The sequence below is a fragment of the Thermomyces lanuginosus genome, assembly GCF_041956635.1.
Source record: "Thermomyces lanuginosus strain ATCC 200065 unplaced genomic scaffold VTN49scaffold_32, whole genome shotgun sequence".
Taxonomy (NCBI): domain Eukaryota; kingdom Fungi; phylum Ascomycota; class Eurotiomycetes; order Eurotiales; family Trichocomaceae; genus Thermomyces; species Thermomyces lanuginosus.
The window spans coordinates 1,142,778-1,161,688 of record NW_027192366.1 but is presented as its reverse complement, the minus strand read 5'-3'; the positions used below and the strand labels follow the sequence as shown (position 1 = coordinate 1,161,688).

The window sequence follows — 18,911 nt, the reverse complement described above, 5'->3', positions numbered from 1 at the left end:
TTGGCTGATAAATTGGAGAGGAATCCTTGATATGTTTGCGAATCAGACGCTTTGAGAAATGTACTGTAGTTGATCGGTATTGATACCGACTTGTACGAGTACTCGGATGTGGACCCTGAGTACGTTCGAGACTACGAGACTTGAGCCTATCGGATTCAACAAGTCTCACAAAATAAACAGTTCTCGCACGGTTTGTAGTTTCGCACGAGGATCCGCAGCGGCCACAACGGGAATTTCGGGATCGTCAGAAATCAGAATTTAAGCGAGTGTCGGTTTCAACTTTCAAGGCATCAAGGCGTCTAATATAATCACGTGACTATTATCAGCCGCTCAGCCACAGTGCCTGGTAAACACCAGCCACAATCGGGGGGTGGAATCATGAATATGATTTCCTGCGCCACATCTAGCTCGTCGATTGCTCGTGGATAATACTGGAGAGAGCTATCAATCGTCAGCCGCCTCTCGGCTCATCTTCAGTTCGCAGAGTCTTCGTTAATGTTGTGATCTATTCTTCCTCGGGTGCTCATGCGGATTTCCGGTTTTGTTCGACCGCGTCCTGTCCGATAGTCTGCGCATAGTGACCGACTGAGGCCCCATTGTTCATGTTGGCCCAATTCCATCATGGACGATCTGAGCGGCTTGAGCTGGACCTCGAGCCCAAATGACGCACCGAAACAGCACCAGGTGAATTCGGCGTACATGCCTTCGAGCATGCGCCTGTCACCAGTTTCGGGCCAATCGACGCCCAGATCTGGTGCTGGAATGACAACATCCAATCCGACTACGAAGCCTACAACTCCTGCAAATGATAGCTTTGCCAACCTGGTGTCATTTGGCTCCGGAAACAATAGCAATAAGAATTTGTCTTTGCTCGAACAGCAGAAACGGCTACAGGAACAAAAAGCAAAAGAAGAGGCAGAAAGAAGGGCACAGCTCGATGCTCAGTTCGGTGGGAGCAATGCTCAGTTTTGGGACAGTATAGAACGCAACGAACCCACTCAAAGACAGGGAACTGGCCCAAACGTAGTTGACGAAGACGAGGATGATCTCCTTGCAGCCTTCAACGCCTCCGCTCCTGTCGATAGGTCTTCCCATTTGCCGGTGCCAACATCTGACACACCGAGCACCTCGGAACTAAACGGTCAAGGAGCGGACATGACGTTCAATGACGACGACGATCCATTCGGTCTTGGACAGATGACACAGAACCGCACGGCGACCACACAACCTTCTAATCAAAACGATGATGATGACTTTCTGGGATTGCTGGGTAAACCCGTCTCAGAATTACCACCGCGTGAGGATGTTGCTTCAAGAAGAAGCAGCCCCGCAGAGGAGGTGCCGCCGAAGCCCACGGATCCACGGGATCGGGCTATCGCTGCAATCGTTGATATGGGGTTCCCAGCTGAGAAGGCAAGGGAAGCACTCGACCACACTGAATCTGGCGTTGACGTTCAGGCTGCTGTGACCTGGCTTCTGAATCAAGCACACGCAGAATCCCGTGAAAGAGCGAGGGCCGCTGACAATGCCCAACGAGGAAGAACTCCGGGATCCAGAGAACGAAGCACGGCGCACCAGGGTCAATCGGAAAGGACAACACGAGTAGACTTGGCATTTTCGGACGAGAACCGCGAGAGTAGCCGACACCATACATCTCATGAGAAAGATGTCAGCGAGATCGCTGCCAGGTTTGGCAACCAGTTTCTGAAGACCGCAAACAATCTCTGGAAAACCGGAAGTAGACGGGTCCAGCAGGTTGTTCAGGAGTTCAATGCGGATGTCGATCCAAGTAAGCCCCGCTGGATGAGGGAAGCTACCTCTGCCAATCTTCCGAGTCAGCAATTGCGGGAGACTTCGCGAGGCGAGCGCGGGGAGGAACAAGTGAGCTCGGAGACTGCCGGCGGCCTCACGGAAGAGGCGCTTCTTTTGGAAATGGGAACTGGACCACCCCCAAGACAGCCACCACGGCCCAAGGCTGATGCGACGGGTCGAAGTCGTCACCCTGTAGAACATCCGGTGCCGTCGGGTGAGCCAAATGAAACTAGGACCCGCTTCGTACAGCACCGTGAGGAGCCACAACATCTGCCGCAGCGTCAACAGAAAGTCCTGCCGCAGCATAATTTGCCGAGTAGAGATCCAAAGTCTCGACTGACTAGAGAAGCATTGGAAAAAGAGTCGGCTCAGGCATACGTTAGTCCGGCGCGACGGAGACGGCAGGCACAACAGCAAGTCGACACCTCAATTGATCTATTGGAGGACACCAACAAGCCGAGCAAGCCGGCGACACCACCAACTCAACCGCCCCGACCTGCTCAGCCTCCAGCCAATCTACCATCGAGACCCAAACAACCCCAGCGTACAATCCCCCCTGTCTCGGATGCTGCTTTATCTGCTTCGCACAAAGATAGAGAAAGAGGAAATGAGGCATACAAGCGGGGCGACTTTGCCGCCGCTCACGAGGCCTTTGCGATGGCTCTCTCGCATTTGCCGAATGGTCATCCAGTAACAATCCTTGCGTTGAGCAACCGTGCTATGACTGCGCTCAAAATCGGGGAACCAAAGTCAGCTATCGCGGACGCGGATACCATTCTTTCTATCATCGGCGTGTCGAAGGGTGAAGGGGAGTATATCGACCCTGGGAATGGACAACCTCAGAAGCCTATGAGAGACTTCTACGGCAAGGCTCTTATGCGCAAAGCTGAAGCATTGGAGCAGTTAGAAAAATGGGCTGATGCAGCGCAAGTTTGGAGACAGGCCGTCGAAGCCGGTCATGGCGGTAGCACAAGCATCCAAGGCCGCAACCGGTGCGAAAAGGCCGCTGGCATCAGCAAACCGACACCCACGTCTTCGAAATCTAGCACTCCTCGACCCGCTCCGAAGAAAACTTCTGCGCCGCCGCCTAGACGGTCTGCTTTGGACGACTTGGCCGGGAGCAAGCCAGAGCCGGTGGCGGCGACGGAGGCTGTCAACCGCTTACGGGCAGCTAATGACGCAGCGGACCGCGCCGAGGAAGAACGGCTTGCTCTCACTGACACCGTGGATGCGAAGATTATGGCATGGAAGGGTGGGAAGCAAGACAACCTTCGCGCGTTACTGGCAAGCCTTGATACTGTTCTGTGGCCAGAGGCTGGGTGGAAGAAAATCAACCTGTCGGAGCTGGTGCTCCCCAGTAAGGTCAAGGTTCAGTATATGAAGGGCATTGCCAAGGTGCATCCGGACAAGGTAAGTCATCATTCCGAAACAGTCTCTTTGAACCGTGGCTCACACTGCTGTAGCTTCCGACGACCGCAACAACAGAGCAGCGGATGATAGCTGGGGCAGTGTTCAGTGCTCTCAACGAAGCCTGGGACAAGTTCCGCCAGGAGAACAATCTGTGACTTGCTTATGGATATCGGGCCGCATGTTTGTGCCTTGGCAATGCTGAGGCACACTTGAATCTGTAAATAATGCATAAACACTCCGTAGATAGCAATAATTTCGACGTTATGAACCATTCTTCAACGATCTGGAATACTATGCATTTCATCTATCCAATATCTATACAAGAATGCATGTCCTGCGTCCACTTGCTGTAGGATCATTCAATCGACTTCCATAGCAGACTCTGCTTCCTCCTTGGCATCTTGGGTGATTTCTTGCTCCTGCTTCTTTTCGGCTTTGCCCCCGAGGCCCTGTTTCCTTTCCGAGTCTTTGTCAACCTTGCGCGACGGCCATACCTCCCGACATCTGCGTTCATCTTCCTCAGACCACGCACACGGCAGAACCGCAAAAACCAGATAGGACGTGTGCGTCTTGAGATCCGGCTCGGTCTTGTGATACAACCGACCGAGCTCGTAGGGGGGTACTGCCGGTCGTTTGGTGGTCGCCGTCGTCGACGAACCTCCTCCGGTGGTAACCTCGTCAGTGCCTTCTCTTGCGGAAGTAGCAGTAGCGGCCGTCGTGGCATTCGCCTGCTCATGATCCTCCTGTTCCTCCCTGACCGAGGCTGCTGGCTCTGGGCTGACGGCGCCCCCGCTCGCTTTTTGCTGGTGCTGGAGCCGCCGGTATTCTCTCTGGCGCAGCTCGACTTGCCGCATCCTGTCGACGGCTTCATCGACGGACCTAGGGAACGAGACGCCACCCTGAGCGCCCTCGGCATCGAGCCCCTGGCGTTCTCGTCGGACTTCGATGCGTCGCTGATTGACTTCGACCATCGATATTGAAACCCATGAGTTTTGCCGAAGCGTACTGATCGTTTTCTGCGCCTGCTCTAGACAGGGTGAGAATGTACAGATGTGAACAGGAGATGATGGGTCCAAAGGTGACTCAGAACCATCCGCAGGGTTTCGAACCAAGTGCTTCAGTGCCAGCCATGGCGCTGGAAGGTCCAGAAATACGGCGTTTGCCTTGGGGGATCGCCCTGTTTTGGGATCCCCCACCAGGAAGCCGTCGCTGTAGACGTCACGATGGGTTACTTCCACCAGCCCTTCTAGACCATGCTGTTGGATCTCCTCCTGAATTTTTTGGACTCTCTGCGCATGAAACTCATAGCTGTAAACTTTTCCCAAGCACTGTTTCTTCGCCGGCGGCTGATATTCGGGATATCCGTTGAATACGGCTCTTGTCGCCGCGTGAGTAAACGAACCACTCCCCGCGCCGGCTTCGATAATGGTGCTTCCCGGTCGTACTCTGAGACGATGCAAGATATAGCTGTAATCAGGAGTATATACAACCTGCGTCCTGTGCGGCAGCGACGCTGTCCAAAACTCGGGACTCGGTGGTAACAGATGAATGAACCCGCTGTCCTGGGAGACGGCTGTCTTGCCTGCTTGACTGGAGGCAGCGTCATCTGTAGCACCGGGAGACTCCAATTCCTGGGCTTTGCGCTTCAACTGCTGCTGCTTTTTCTTGGACTTTCGACTTCGTGATCTCGTGTCGACTTTGGAGGCGCTGATTTGCGAGCCCCATGGTTGTCCGATTAATGTGCTATGCGGAAATGAGCCATAGCGTGTATTCGTAACTTTTTCTTCGGAATCCTGTCCTTTTCCCTCATGTGCTTCCAGGATCGTAGGCATCATTAGGTCCCGTCGGAGGTGGAGAATGGCCAGGTCGCCGGGCGCCGACCGCGCCCCTGGCGTGAGGAATGGGGATGGCATTTTGCTCTTTCAGGGTGTTGGCTTTGAACACCCTGAGTGGTGATGTCAACTAAAGTCGATGTTTCCTTGCAGAGTCGCGATTTTTGACTTTTCTTCAGCGGCTGTTCCAAAACGGCATCAATTTAGGGCTTAGGGCAAGTTCCTCTGCCCAAGGTTCCGCAAAGTCAAAGTCACCCTGCAAGAAATCGTCAATCAGCTGAAAGGCCCCGAATGAGCCCCTCCATGCGCTAATCTGCCCCTCGAATCCGTGTCCTTCGTTCGCCCTTCTCCGCAGGCCGCTCTTTTTCTTTATGAACCTTTTTCTCCGACCAGTCAACTTTTCCCGAACCCAATTGTTTTATCAGCGCCCTCCTTCGCGTTTAGTTCTTTATTCTGTAGCAACGCGAACCATGGCTACCACCCGGCAGCAGCCTCCGTGGCAGCAGCCGACGTTACATCCTGAAGCCAGCAAGCGATTGCCGCCGCTCAAAGTTTACAACTCTTTGACAAGGTCCAAAGTGCCATTTATCCCAATCGACCCCGAAGGGCGCCGGGTGACCTGGTACGCGTGCGGTCCGACAGTATACGACGATGCGCACCTGGGACACGCGCGTAACTATGTGTCGACGGATATCATTCGGCGCATTCTGCGCGACTACTTCAAGTTCGATGTCAAGTTTGTCATGAACATTACCGATATCGACGACAAGATTATCCTCCGGGGCCGCCAACAACATCTTTTCTCAGAGTTCATTGCAGCGCATCCGACAATTGATGCCAGTGTCCTCGAGACGGCGAAAGCCGCGTATAAAGCGTACATTGCGAAGAACCTTCCGCTGCTGGATGCTGATCTAGCACCACAGAAGTATCAGGAGGAAGTTGAAAAGGTTTATGCTGTCGTTCTAAATGGCGGGCCACTTCCGGGCAATGAGAAACCAGGGGACGATGAGGCAAAAGTCAAAATGCATATCAAGACAGTGGCGTCGGCTGCTAAGGCCATTGCTGCGGCCGAGACATCCCAGCCCATCACCAGCGAGACCTTCTACTCTGACACGCAGGACGTGTTTCTTCCCTACCTTGATAAACTGAAAGGATCCAGTATCAACGGAGATGATCATTCGATATTTACTAAGTTGACGAAGAAATATGAGGAGCGGTTCATGAGGGATGTTCGAGATCTCAACGTTCTCGACCCTGACGAACTCACCCGTGTCACCGAATTTGGAACAGAGATTGCCGACTTTGTACAGCGGATCGTTGAGAATAAGTTTGGGTATGTTACGTCGGATGGCTCCGTCTACTTTGATATCGAAGCTTTTGAAGCTGCTGGGCATCCATATGCCCGGCTGGAACCGTGGAGCCGATCAGATGGAAAGTTGGTTGCGGAAGGAGAAGGCGCTTTGAGTAGCAAGACGACAGAAAAGAGATCACCGTCTGATTTCGCCTTGTGGAAGGCATCCAAACCTGGTGAGCCAAGCTGGCCCAGTGTTTGGGGCAAGGGGCGGCCGGGCTGGCACATTGAATGCTCGGCAATGGCATCGGCAAAACTGGGAAAAACTATCGATATCCATTCCGGAGGCATTGATCTGGCCTTCCCTCACCATGACAATGAGCTGGCCCAAAGTGAGGCGTACTGGGCGCAAGGACAGTCGCAGCATCAATGGGTGAACTATTTCTTCCACATGGGCCATCTTTCCATCCAAGGCTCGAAAATGTCGAAGTCGTTGAAGAACTTCACTACAATCCGCGAAGCTCTGGATCGTAAGGACTGGACTCCCCGAAGCTTGCGGATTGTGTTTTTGCTAGGTGGATGGAAGGATGGAATTGAGATTACAGAGGACCTGATCAATGCCGGCAATGCCTGGGAAGACAAAGTGAACAATTTCTTCATCAAGATGAAGGACCTCGACCAATTGAGGAAGTCGACATCAGGCACGGATGATTCGTTAGGCACTGCGCTTGAAGAGGCCAAGACAGCCGTGTATAACCATCTCTGCGACTCATTCAACACGCCAGGGGCAATGGGTGTGATCTCTGACTTGATCACCAAGTTCAACAGTTCCGATAAGTCGACTGTGAACGCACAGCACGTTGAGGAGACTGCTCGGTGGGTGACGTCGATGGTTAACATCTTTGGCCTGAACGGGTCAGCGTCGCCCGACAGTCCCGAGATCGGTTGGTCGGGTATCGACATCCCGAAGGAGGCAGAGCCCTATGTGTATCCATTGTCATCCATCCGTGATTCTTTGCGTCAACTGGCCCGGTCCAAGGAAGGTGTGACTGTCGAAAAAGTCAAGGAAATTGTTGACAGCAAGTCCGTGCCCATTGAGTCTGTTCCAGAGTCAGCGGAACCCTATGCTACGGTTCTGTCAAACTTTACAACAAAGCTGTCCTCGCTTGAGCAAAAGGACAACCTTGGCAAGGAAATTCTCGGTCTTTGCGACCGAGTACGTGACATCGATCTCTTTGATCTCGGCATCTACTTGGAAGACCGCGACAATCTCCCAGCCTTGGTGCGGCCCGTGACAAAGGAACTACTCCGCGCACGTGAGGAAAAAGCGGCACGGGCCCGGCAAAAGCAACTGGAAAGAGAAAAGCAGGAGAAGGAAGCCCGTGAGCGGGCCGAAAAGGGACGATTAAGCCACCTCGAAATGTTCCGCACCAAGGAATACAGTGCATGGGATGCCGATGGTATCCCAACACACGACGCAGAAGGCGCGGAGCTTCCTAAGAGCCGCGTCAAGAAGCTGCGCAAAGAGTGGGAGAGACAGAAGAAGCTGCACGAAGCCTGGCTGGCGGCCAATGTAGGAGCCAAATAGGGCAGTTATTTTTCCTCATAGAGCATTGGACGGCGTTTTTTGGAATGTGATTTGTGAATGGATGGATAATAATAATAATAATAAGAACCACTCTGCCATTGGATGACGGGATGATCAAATCCAAATTCCAAGATCCAATCATTTTAGATGAATTTCTCAACGAAGGTTCGGTCTAGTACCGGCTGCGTAGGTTTGGGAAGGAGCTTCTCGAAAACGGTAGGAACGGAATGAACTCCGAGGCTTGGGTGGGGGAAGCTTCACTCCCTCTAGGTCTACCGTTGATTTCCCAAGCTTCCTCGTAACTCTCTCTAGTACAGTAGAACGAAAAAAAAAAATTCACAGTCGCCATGGCATCGCAGAACGCCTTGGACTACCTTCGTACGCGGAGCCTAGTCGACTGCGATACTCTGAACGCCGAGGGTATGTCGCGGGTAGTCCAGCAGTTTCTTGCTATGAATCACTGGTATTCTACACTCAGCACTCGTAACACTTCTCTAACTTGGTCCACCAGTCGCTAGGAGACTCGGGCCCTTTGAGGATTGCACTTCGAACCAGGTAAGATCTCTTTGTCGGAAGACGGAACAAATAGCTGAATGCTGACTGCCTGGGCAGGCCATTGTCTATGCTGAGTTGTCCAAGCCCGAACATAAGTCGCTCCTGTCCGACTCCGTAGTGGATGCAGCGGCTGTCAGGAAAGCCACAGCAGAGTCCCAAGACCCGCGCTTTGCGGGCCTTGAACTGGATGAGCTCGCCGTTGAGATTGCGGTACGCTTGTTGATCACTTGGCACAGTAGGGAGCATTTGCGACTCACTTTGTATCTGCTGCATTAGACAGTTAAGCTGGCATTGAAGATCACACCGTACATCCAAGGCCGCATTCATCTACAGACGAACCCTTATTATGCTTATTCGACGCAAAAGACCGTGGCGAACGCTGCCCGTATGGTCAACTAGTTCTGACTTTCCGGGTAAACAATTTCTCTGCTGACGGATTATTTTACAGGCTTTGTCTATCTCTTCAAGCGATATGCTCCAGACTGGGACATCGACAGGATTTGTATCAAGATTCCTAGCACGTGGGAGGGGTTGATGGCCTGTCGCGCCCTGGAGCTCACAGGCATTCATACTTTGGCAACCACGCTCTTCACCATGCCTCAGGCTGTTTTGGCGGCCGAGGTAGGCTGCTCATATGTTGCCCCGTACGTCAATCAGCTCCGAGTGCATTTTGAGCCAGGGTACGTTCCCTCTTGGTGTCCCAATTACGTTACATCCCTAACTCTTTTGCAGATTCACCGATCCCAATAAACTGTTCCAACTATGCAGCAACATTCAAAGGTACTACAAGTCCATCAACACCAGAACAAAAGTTTTGCCCGCCAGTTTGACCTCCCCGGAGGAGTGTCTTGCATTAGCCGGGGCAGACCACATCACAATTGCGCCAGGCCTTCTAGAAGAACTCTCCCAGCAAGCCAGTACCCTCACGGTCCCTTCTGTCTTTGACGAGCAGTCATCGGCAGAGGGGTTGCCAACCCGGACGTCATATTTGAATGACGAGGCTGCATACCGGATCGCGTTCACGAGAGACCTCAGTGGTGCTAGCGAGGGGAAATTGACTCAGGTATGTGTTGTGTCTTGCGCTTGCTACTCACGCAACGCAGCAGTTACGCTGATTGCATGGTTCAGGCGATCAATATCTTCTGCGATATGCAGGACCGGTTAATAGCTCTTGTCAAATCGAAGTCTGAGTGAATGTTTCGACGAGAATCTTGACAATTTGTAATGAACTGGTTGTGAATTATAGGTACTACAGCGAGAACGTATAGATAGCCTTCCGAATTGATGTAGGAGACTCGAAGAGTTCGGAGAGAACTCCTGTGAGGCGTCCCTCTGCGGGGTCAACTTTGGCTACCGGCAACTGGCGTAACACATTCTGGATACTTTTCAAAAGTTAGAAGCAAAGCCCCACATTCAAATTATCTTTTTGCACCCCGGATTTCCTGGAATAGAAATGGCACGTGATGATAACGAACTTTTCAATGACTCGGGACCATGATCATGGCTTTTCGCGGTTTTGATTGAAATGATTTCGAGGAATCGGTTTCCTCGGATTCTCAAATGTCAATTGACGAGATATCAATAGCATTGAGCTGTCTGCCCAACTACCCGGCGCTGCACAATGTTCCCATCTCCAGCGGGCGGCCTAGACATTGAAGCTCTGAGTGGGATACTTGGGTAGGAACCCATTTTCTTCGTCCAGGCCCCTGGACAAACGATACCAAGTCCCGTTGCAATTGACATTGCCAGATCCATATCCATTGCCTGCTGGGTCGTCGTCTTCTCGCCGCAGATCATCGAGAATTTCCGCCGCGGATCCGCCGATGGCCTGTCCCTGCTGTTCCTCATCGTCTGGCTGGCTGGCGATGTGTTCAATATCGTGGGGGCGGTGTTGCAGGGCGTGTTGCCTACGATGATTATTCTCGCCGTGTATTATACGCTCGCCGATATTGTGCTCTTGGGGCAATGTTTCTATTACCGGGGTTTTACATTGTCAGATTATGCGCAGGAAGAGGACAATGCGAAGCCAAGCTCAACAGTGGCTCGCGAACAGGCTGATATCGCTGTCGAGGAGGCGAATGAGAGAACAGCACTGCTAGGCAACGGGCATAGCCGCGGCAATGGGCATGCCTCCTCCTCGGCGGATCATCATGAACAACTGCATGAACACCGGCCGCGTCGCCTCACCCTCACCCAGGTAGATGTCTCGCATTTGTCCCCCGCAACCCCCTTTGTTGGACCGGCTCCTCTGTCCCCACCATCTTCCGAGACGGACGATGAATCCGCGACGCGACCCGCCCCTCGCGACCGAATTTCTCCCTTCCGCGCCGCTCTCCTCAACACCTCCGCCATTCTCCTCGTCTGCGCCGCGGGCGTTCTCGGCTGGTGGATCAGCAACCGCGTCTCTCATAGCCACGGCAATGACGGCAACGATGAGGAAGGTGGCCGCCCCACTCAGGTGACATTTGACGTCTTGGGGCAGATCTTTGGATATCTCTGCGCGGCGCTGTACCTAGGCTCGCGACTGCCGCAGCTGCTGCTCAATTACCGGCGCAAGTCGACAGAGGGCGTCTCCATGTTGTTCTTTTTGTTCGCATGTATCGGGAATCTGACGTACGTGCTGTCGATCTTTGCATACTCGCCGGTTTGTGAGCGCACCCAATGCCGACCTGGCGAAGCGGAGAGAGCGTATGGAATGTATATTTTGGTGAATTTGTCGTGGTTATTAGGGAGTTTGGGAACCTTGTTGCTTGATATGGCTATTTTTGTGCAGTTCTTCTTGTACCGGAAGAATGGGGATGATGATGACGAGCTATGATACCATTACCTGTTTTCCCGAGCCGGCCAATGTTTCAACCCATGTATTATTATCGAATACCTTCCCACAATATAGAAAGTAACCTAAAGTATAGGCCTACTCTCTTACTGGAACCTTTCCTTTGCTCACCTCCTCCCAATTCGTACTCAACGCCGTGCCCTGACTCTCGTAAAAGCTCTTCACCATCGCCCGACGCGTATCTGGGTCTGATTTGGCGTACAGCTTCTTGAAGAAAGCGTCGACAGGATCTCCACCGTACTCGGAATCAATCGACTCGGCGTCGGACTCTCCCATGTCGGAAGAGGTATCCTCCTCATCATCGTCTTTCTTCTCCTTGGGCCTTTTCTCTTTTGGCTTTTTGGACTTTGACTTGGCGGTAAGGTCGGCAGCAACCTTGTCCCAGTCCTTTGCGCCGTGGCGTGATGATGTTGGGTACGCCGGTGCAGTGGATGTGGGTGCCGTGGTGGGCGTTGTACTAGATGTGGTGCTTTCTGTTGTTGTTGTAGTAGTTGTCGTCGCCGATGGTTGGGTCTTCGCTTCGGAATCCTCGAGAGAGTTCCATTTCTGACCAGGTGTCTGTTTACGTAGTGAGATTTCGACCTTGCTTGGTGTCGGCGACACGCTGGACTCAGACGGAACAATGGGTGCAAAGAGTGGATCGAGGTTGAAGGAGTATGTCGTACTCGAGGGAAGTGGGAATTGAACGGAGATCTGGACACAACAGTCAAAATCATCTTCTCTTGTCTGAGACCAAGTTTGACTTACAGATGTCTCCTTAAGATCAATGTCCAATTCCTCCTTCTTCACCCCCTTCGCGTACACGGTAATAACCACCCTATCGTTAGACTGGTACCATTCATGCCGGATCTTGGACGGCGCCTGCGGCGCAGCCGGGCCCGCAGCCATTGGTGCCGAAGCTCCAGGACCTTTAACATCCAGCTGAGACTCCTTGGTCTTCTCCGCAGTCGAGGCATCATCGGCTTTGGCATCCGCAGGGGATGTCAGGGCCCTTTTCAGCGCATCCTCCGACGTATCTATCCCTTCCGGAAAGTCCTTGACCGTAACCTTGAGCTTCTCGTCGTTAGGATCAAGCCGATCAACCTTCCCCTTCAGCTTGATACGCCAGATCGAGAGCTCCTGGTCACGCTTGTGCGACGACTGCTTCGGCTTTGGTATGCCCGGTTCGGCCTTCTTTTCAGTCCGATCAATTTTGCTATCGATGAAATCCAGGAGGAACCCCGCATCTCCGTATCGTTCAAGATGGTACAACGCCACTGCACGACGCATCTGCGCGTCGAGGATCAGCTCCAGCCGACCTCGCTCACGCGCAAGCAGCACTGCAATCTCGGCATCCCGAAGCGCGCTGTGGTAGTCTGGGCCACCGTCTGCCGGCTTGAGCCGCGTGTATGCCGTGGCTCGTTTGATATAATAGGTGGGCGCGCGTGGATTTTCCTTGAGTGCCGTTGTGAAATGCCTGATCGCTGCTGGCAAGTCGGAGTTTGCCAGGGCTTTGTCCCCTTCGCTTGCTGCATTCATCTTTGCAGCTGCAGAGGCGTTTTGTCTTTTGAAGGTCAGTAGAGGCGGCCTATGAGTTTAACGAGTGCATTGCTTTTCTAGAAGGCTATCGATGTACAGTGCTGATAGGCAGCTTTACTCCATGTACGGAATAGGCTGCCGCGCTCTGATCAGCCTGACTTGCGTCACAGGAACAGAGATATTCAAAACTTCCTGTTGGGCAGACCGATCGGGATCTCGACAGAAAACCTTAAGTAGCCGTTCCCGAACACGAAAGCTGTTCCTCTTGAGTGAATCGAGGGGTCCAGCTCCTGCTCGTTCCCCGCTGAACGAAGAGAGCTTTCCTCACGTGACACCAGTAAGCTTGTCTATGACGTAAATTACTGTACCTACTGTATCAAGCGGTATCCAGACAAGTGCGGTGTATACGACTGTTACGTACCACACCACAGCCCTTACTCGTCCTTCTGCTAGGGCAAGATACTCTTCCCCTATTGGACTTTTTCGATCATGGTGGTGAACAAGCGGCTTTTTCCCAGTTCCAAGCCGGACCCTCCGGGCTCCGAACTGGGGCAATAGCTTGGCCTACAGATTGTAGTATTAGCTTAACGCCCTAAGGGAACTACAGGGACGATCAGCATGTGATTGACTTAATCATGAAAGCCATAACTGTATTGCCTTGTGGGATCCTGAAGCCACTACTACAGATTAACGCCACAAATGGCTAGCCGGTTTGTCTGAGACATGTGGTTGAGGTCAATGTCTGCCTGGTCGATCTCCCTTCCCTAGCACCTGGGAGCTCAATTGCACAAGCATACATCAGTACGTACTACTGTTCGCGGTCATTCTTACGTGTGAGTGGCTCTGAAATGGCAAAGGAAGTGAAAACAGCCCGCATTGCAGGGTGGAAAACCCCTGCAAATGGCCATCTATCCAAGGATGTCAATGGGGACGACAAGACCGATTATTCCAGATGGAGACTGCACGACAATGATGGTCGCTTGACATGGCATTACCTCCAGACGGATGAGGAGATGGAGAAATGGCCACAAACAACCTATGACAAGTATCACTTAGGTCTGCCAACGGTCAGTCAGAATGCCGTTGATGACTGAGCACTCAATCCTAACAATCCAAAGGGCCTCCCAGAGCTGCCAAAGGCCAAAACCCCTCGCCATGCAGCTCAAAACGGTTTGTCCTTTTTCTCCAAACTCCAGATGCCCACAGGCCATTGGGCATGTGAGTATGGCGGTCCCCTGTTTCTTCTCCCAGGAGTTGTCATCGCCTGGTATGTCACCAATACGCCAATACCCCCCGAATACGCAGTTGAAATCAAGAGATATCTCTTTGCTCGACAACACCCTGTCGATGGTGGTTGGGGCTTGCACACCGATGGCCGCAGCACTGCATTTGGAACAACGATGAATTACGTTGTGCTTCGACTGCTTGGCGTGAGCGAAGAGGATCCGCGAATGGTCAAGGCCCGTGGTCTCCTGCACAAGTTTGGTGGTGCCTTGTATACGCCTCACTGGGCCAAATTCTGGCTATCTGTCCTGGGAGTCATGAAATGGGAATGCGTGAACCCTGTTCTGCCAGAGCTTTGGTATGTCTCGATAGTTTTCTATGGGCCCCGTTTAATCTACTAACAATTGTCAAGGTTGCTGCCAGACTGGGTACCCTTTGCGCCATGGCGCTGGTGGATTCAAATCCGCCAGGTGTTTCTTCCCATGAGTTACATCTGGTCCAAGAGGTGGAGTCTGCCTCCCAATCCGCTCACGGAGCAACTGAAGGCCGAACTCTACACCCAGCCATACGATACAATCGATTTTGCTGCGTACCGAACGTCTATCGCGGATGAAGACAACTACTACCCGAAAACTTTCCTCCTCAACTTGTTGACTTGGTTGCTCGTAACATTGTGGATTCCGTTCCTTCGCTGGGAATCCTTGGTTAAGCGCGCGGAAGATTGGACGTGGGAGCTTATCCGGATGGAAGATGAGAATACCTTCTATGCCGATCTTGCATCCGTCAGCAACCCAATGAACTTCGTTGCGTGCTACATCCATGATGGAGAAGGCAGTTACTCCGTTCGAGCTCATCGAGAAACCCTCCATGAATACCTCTGGGTTAAAAACGAAGGCATGCTTTGCAATGGTACAAACGGCGTCCAGGTATGGGACACGGCTTTCGCCGTCCAAGCTATTGTTGTTGCCGGTTTTGCAAATGATGAGAGGTGGCGGCCAATGCTGGAGAAGGCTTTGGAGTTCCTTGATAACCATCAGCTGCGCGAGAACGTCCCGAATCAGGAGAAATGCTACCGCCAGCACCGGAAAGGAGCATGGCCCTTCAGCAACAAAACCCAAGGATACACGGTCAGCGATTGCACAGCAGAGGGGCTCCGATCAACACTTCAATTACAGGAGATGCATGGATTTCCCAAGAGAATCTCCCTGGATAGATTGAAGGATTCGGTGGACTGTCTCCTCTTGATGCAGAACGACACTGGAGGTTTCAGTGAATATGAGAAAAGACGCGGATCACCACTCTTGGAGTGGCTGAATGCGGCCGAGGTGTTCGGAGGAATCATGATCAGCTATGACCATGTTGAATGCACCACGGCGTCCGTCACTGCTCTGTCCTTGTTCAACAAATTCTATCCCGATTACCGAGCCGACGAGATCCATGCTGCCAAGCACAAGGCTGTTGCGTATATCAAACGGGTTCAACGAAAAGACGGCAGCTGGTACGGATCATGGGGAATTTGCTTCACTTATGCGGCCATGTTTGCGCTGGAAAGTTTGCGGAGTGTTGGGGAGACGTACAGCACGAGTGAATACTCACGCCGTGGCTGCGACTTCTTGGTGTCGAAGCAGAAGGAAGATGGAGGCTGGGGCGAGTCCTATCTCAGCAATGAGAGGCATGTCTATGTGCAGCACGAGAAGTCGCAGGTCGTCCAGACTGCCTGGGCCCTGCTGGGTCTGATGGAAGCGGAATACCCCGACCAGGAGGTCATCCGGTGCGGAATCAAGTTGATCATGTCTCGCCAACAACGAAATGGAGAGTGGCTCCAGGAAGCCATTGAGGGCATCTTCAATATGTCATGGTAAGTTTCAAAACCAAATTGAGCGTTAAAACTTGAAATTGACTTGATTAGCACAATCTGGTACCCGAACTACAAGTTCTATTGGCCTATTCGAGCATTGGGACTGTATGCGAGGAAGTATGGCGACGAGGAGCTACTCTGAGTCCGAAATCAGGTCGGACAAATATAATGTATAGAACTTCATAGATGATCTGCTTCTTCAATGGGCAGGAAAAGTTGGTTTGCTTGAGAAATGGACGATTTTATGAGCTGATTTGATGTATCAAGTACATAGCATATGTCGAGTCCTTCAACTCAATCGAATATTTCGTCTGAATCCGACAGTTCCTCCAAATTCGGGAGATAGGGGGTGAAGTTCGGATTGAAGAACCAGAACTGAACGCCGCGGTCACCTCTCAGACCAAGTACCTCACGGTCTCCGAAACATAGTAAACCCGGAATATCGAATTCGGATATCGACCCTCGAAGGTCCGGATTGCTATAATCGTTCTCATCTTTGTGCAACGAAATCTTGCTCTGCTGGGTTGCCCTACCGGTAGCTGCGTCGTAGATGATGAGCGGCCCCGTTCTCCAGGTCCAGCGACAAACCAGATAAGGAGTCATATAAGTAGAATGACATTTGTATGGATTTCTGCGGAACTGTTCGGCACCATGGATCCATCGGAGGTCAAGCCGGTCGAGGGTGTGGTCGTACTCGAGATGTATTGTCGTGTGCTTCTCGGAGAAGATTTGGCTCACCGTCTTATGCCCAAAATTGCAGCTGGGTTCGAGTGCCAACTCGCGATCCAGGCGATCCTTGGGAATTGGCAGATGAAAGGTTTTCTTGTCAAGCTGTTGACCCGTCGTCATCGTCCACTTGGTTTGGTTCACCTCTGGTGGCTGTTTCTCCCAGTCGATTTCGAATGCTACCAGGACATTCTGAACCGCATCCATGTGGTAGAGCCACAGATTGGAGAAGCCGCCAATCTCATGAACATCGTTCGAACTCAAGTCCCAAATATAGACGGGAGCGGATTGAGAATGGGGCATGGGTGCGATGACTACTTTGTCCTCGACAATGCTACTCTGGAAATATTCAGAAGCAGGAACCTGCTGATCAAATCTTTGTTTTGTGTGAATATCATGTGCTGTCAAATCGTAACAATTGGAGTCCCTGTTAAAAAATCCAATAAGTAAATGTTCGACTAACAGCCCGACAAGACAAAAACAAAGACTGAAATAATGGTCCCCTTACGTACCATTGTTTCGAAAGTATGAATATGTAGCGATCTGAAAGGTTGAGATTATAGAGTGACCCGAATTCGTTGCCCGTCCAGGTCGATATCTCCCCATTCTCGAGATTTACCAACCTCACACTGTTGTCTTCTCGAAGCTCATAGCATAGCCGACGAGACTTGTACTCGATTAAATCGGGCAAGTCCATAAAGTCTCGAAAATCTTCTGGCCAGGGAAGTAGAATCTGCTTGATTGGGCGACCATGCTGCAAGCCATACCGCCATCGAAAGTAGCTCGTTGCATCGGCTGTTGTGTCTTCTGTAATAACACCTTCCGCATCCAGGCCCAGGAATTTAAACGTTTCACGCAAAACAGCTGTGATTATTTTATCATTCGAGAAAATAGTGCGCCAATTTTTAGACACCTATCCCTTGCGCAAGATTAGAGCGTTTTTTAATTTTTCCCAATATTGAGAAGTGTTTGAGACACACCCTCTGGCTCTGGATAATATCTTCTGGAGCTAGAAACTCCACGATGTGAATCAAAAGTTCGAGAGGTAAGGCACTGATTATATCACGCGTACCCTCGGGTTGAGGTCGATGTACCGTTTCTGAGGAACTCATGATTCACTGCTATGTGTGGTATTTTAAAAACGCAGTCCTCACCACCTTCAGTAAATCATGGGGCTGAAAGGCTGAGGCAACGACATGATGGGAATGGATGGGTCAGGTCAAACTTGAGTCCGACCCCGCAATGGCAGACTTATGCCACACCCAACAACAAAATCAGATAATATCCACTCATACGAGAAGCTCGTGTCTGGGTATCTTGTTGGTTTAGGGTTATGGTCAGAAAAATTTCCTTTATTAGGAACAAACAAACCCTTCCGGATAGCAGAATGTCATGCGTCGATCGAAATTCGGTAAGGGTAGTACTATTATCGCCTATGGGAAGCAAATTCAGGTGCGCGCACATAAGATGTGTAGTGCAAATGCTCTGAGCCAGGTCCACGAGAAAGCCAAACTGGATTGCAAACCTGCTCGTCACATTCTCGGCAATGGGAGACATTGTGATTTCCTGTCGAGTCTCATCGAGATCGGATCTGTTAGTTGGCTTTCCACATGTTTCGTCTTCAATGGGCGATAAATGTGCACTGATTCAGGAGATGGGCAAGCTATTTATGGGCCGATCTGAAATGTCAAGGGTACGCCGCAGTTTGGAAACGCATTACAGCAGTCGATCCCGATTTAGGGGGGGCTGGGGCAAAATTCGGATTAAAGAACCAGAGTTGAATGCCACCATAACCTTCCCGGCCAAGGACTTCACCGTGACAGAAGCATGACGAGCCCGCGAGATCATATCTACTCCCTTCAGTCGCGTGTGGGAACAAATTGCGAGGGTAATCGACTCTTTCGCCCAACACAAGTCTGCTGTGCTTAGTTGCTGTGCCGGTAGAAGCGTCGTCGATAACCGTTGGGAAATCTCGCCAACACCACCAGTAGAGCAAATAAGGTGTCATATAGGTATAATGCCATTTGCGTACTCGTACAGCTTCGTCGAACGGATCGGTATATCATTGATCCATCGGATGCTGAGCCGGTCAGTGGCATGGTCATATTCGAGATGCATCGTAGGGTACTTGAGAGACATCGTAAAAGTGTGTCGGGAAGTATTTGGGTCACAGTCTTCTAGCCGAACGTGCAACTGGACGTGGTCTCCAACTCGCAGTCCTTATGGTCAGCCTGAACCGGTTAATAAAGGTTCTTTTCTCG

The 18,911-nt window shown here is 51.6% G+C and overlaps 8 protein-coding genes across 8 annotated transcripts; 5 read left to right on the top strand and 3 right to left on the bottom strand.

Annotated features, from left to right (window-relative positions):
- Positions 1–621: 621 nt before the first annotated feature.
- On the top strand, positions 622–3,377 carry VTN49DRAFT_5219 (uncharacterized protein; the record flags this gene model as incomplete). The annotated part of the gene is made up of 2 exons (XM_069413252.1): positions 622–3,222; positions 3,276–3,377. The coding sequence occupies 2 exons, from the start codon at positions 622–624 to the stop codon at positions 3,375–3,377; spliced, it is 2,703 nt and encodes a 900-aa protein (XP_069267138.1).
- Positions 3,378–3,581: 204 nt separating this feature from the next.
- On the bottom strand, positions 3,582–5,135 carry VTN49DRAFT_5218 (uncharacterized protein; the record flags this gene model as incomplete). The annotated part of the gene is made up of 1 exon (XM_069413251.1): positions 3,582–5,135. The coding sequence occupies one exon, from the start codon at positions 5,133–5,135 to the stop codon at positions 3,582–3,584; it is 1,554 nt and encodes a 517-aa protein (XP_069267137.1).
- Positions 5,136–5,524: 389 nt separating this feature from the next.
- On the top strand, positions 5,525–7,933 carry VTN49DRAFT_5217 (uncharacterized protein; the record flags this gene model as incomplete). Its single annotated transcript, XM_069413250.1, has 1 exon — positions 5,525–7,933. One exon carries the CDS (start codon positions 5,525–5,527, stop codon positions 7,931–7,933), a length of 2,409 nt encoding a protein of 802 aa, XP_069267136.1.
- Positions 7,934–8,280: 347 nt separating this feature from the next.
- VTN49DRAFT_5216 (uncharacterized protein) lies at positions 8,281–9,682 on the top strand (the record flags this gene model as incomplete). The annotated part of the gene is made up of 7 exons (XM_069413249.1): positions 8,281–8,353; positions 8,445–8,488; positions 8,546–8,698; positions 8,765–8,873; positions 8,937–9,168; positions 9,221–9,551; positions 9,617–9,682. The coding sequence occupies 7 exons, from the start codon at positions 8,281–8,283 to the stop codon at positions 9,680–9,682; spliced, it is 1,008 nt and encodes a 335-aa protein (XP_069267135.1).
- A 427-nt stretch (positions 9,683–10,109) lies between these two features.
- On the top strand, positions 10,110–11,306 carry VTN49DRAFT_5215 (uncharacterized protein; the record flags this gene model as incomplete). The annotated part of the gene is made up of 2 exons (XM_069413248.1): positions 10,110–10,165; positions 10,238–11,306. 2 exons carry the CDS (start codon positions 10,110–10,112, stop codon positions 11,304–11,306), a joined length of 1,125 nt encoding a protein of 374 aa, XP_069267134.1.
- A 96-nt stretch (positions 11,307–11,402) lies between these two features.
- VTN49DRAFT_5214 (uncharacterized protein) lies at positions 11,403–12,842 on the bottom strand (the record flags this gene model as incomplete). The annotated part of the gene is made up of 2 exons (XM_069413247.1): positions 11,403–12,017; positions 12,072–12,842. 2 exons carry the CDS (start codon positions 12,840–12,842, stop codon positions 11,403–11,405), a joined length of 1,386 nt encoding a protein of 461 aa, XP_069267133.1.
- An 848-nt stretch (positions 12,843–13,690) lies between these two features.
- On the top strand, positions 13,691–16,066 carry VTN49DRAFT_5213 (uncharacterized protein; the record flags this gene model as incomplete). Its single annotated transcript, XM_069413246.1, has 4 exons — positions 13,691–13,909; positions 13,961–14,424; positions 14,479–15,924; positions 15,976–16,066. The coding sequence occupies 4 exons, from the start codon at positions 13,691–13,693 to the stop codon at positions 16,064–16,066; spliced, it is 2,220 nt and encodes a 739-aa protein (XP_069267132.1).
- Positions 16,067–16,218: 152 nt separating this feature from the next.
- Positions 16,219–17,762, bottom strand: VTN49DRAFT_5212 (uncharacterized protein; the record flags this gene model as incomplete). The annotated part of the gene is made up of 3 exons (XM_069413245.1): positions 16,219–17,077; positions 17,163–17,563; positions 17,631–17,762. The coding sequence occupies 3 exons, from the start codon at positions 17,760–17,762 to the stop codon at positions 16,219–16,221; spliced, it is 1,392 nt and encodes a 463-aa protein (XP_069267131.1).
- Between the last annotated feature and the right edge of the window lie 1,149 nt (positions 17,763–18,911).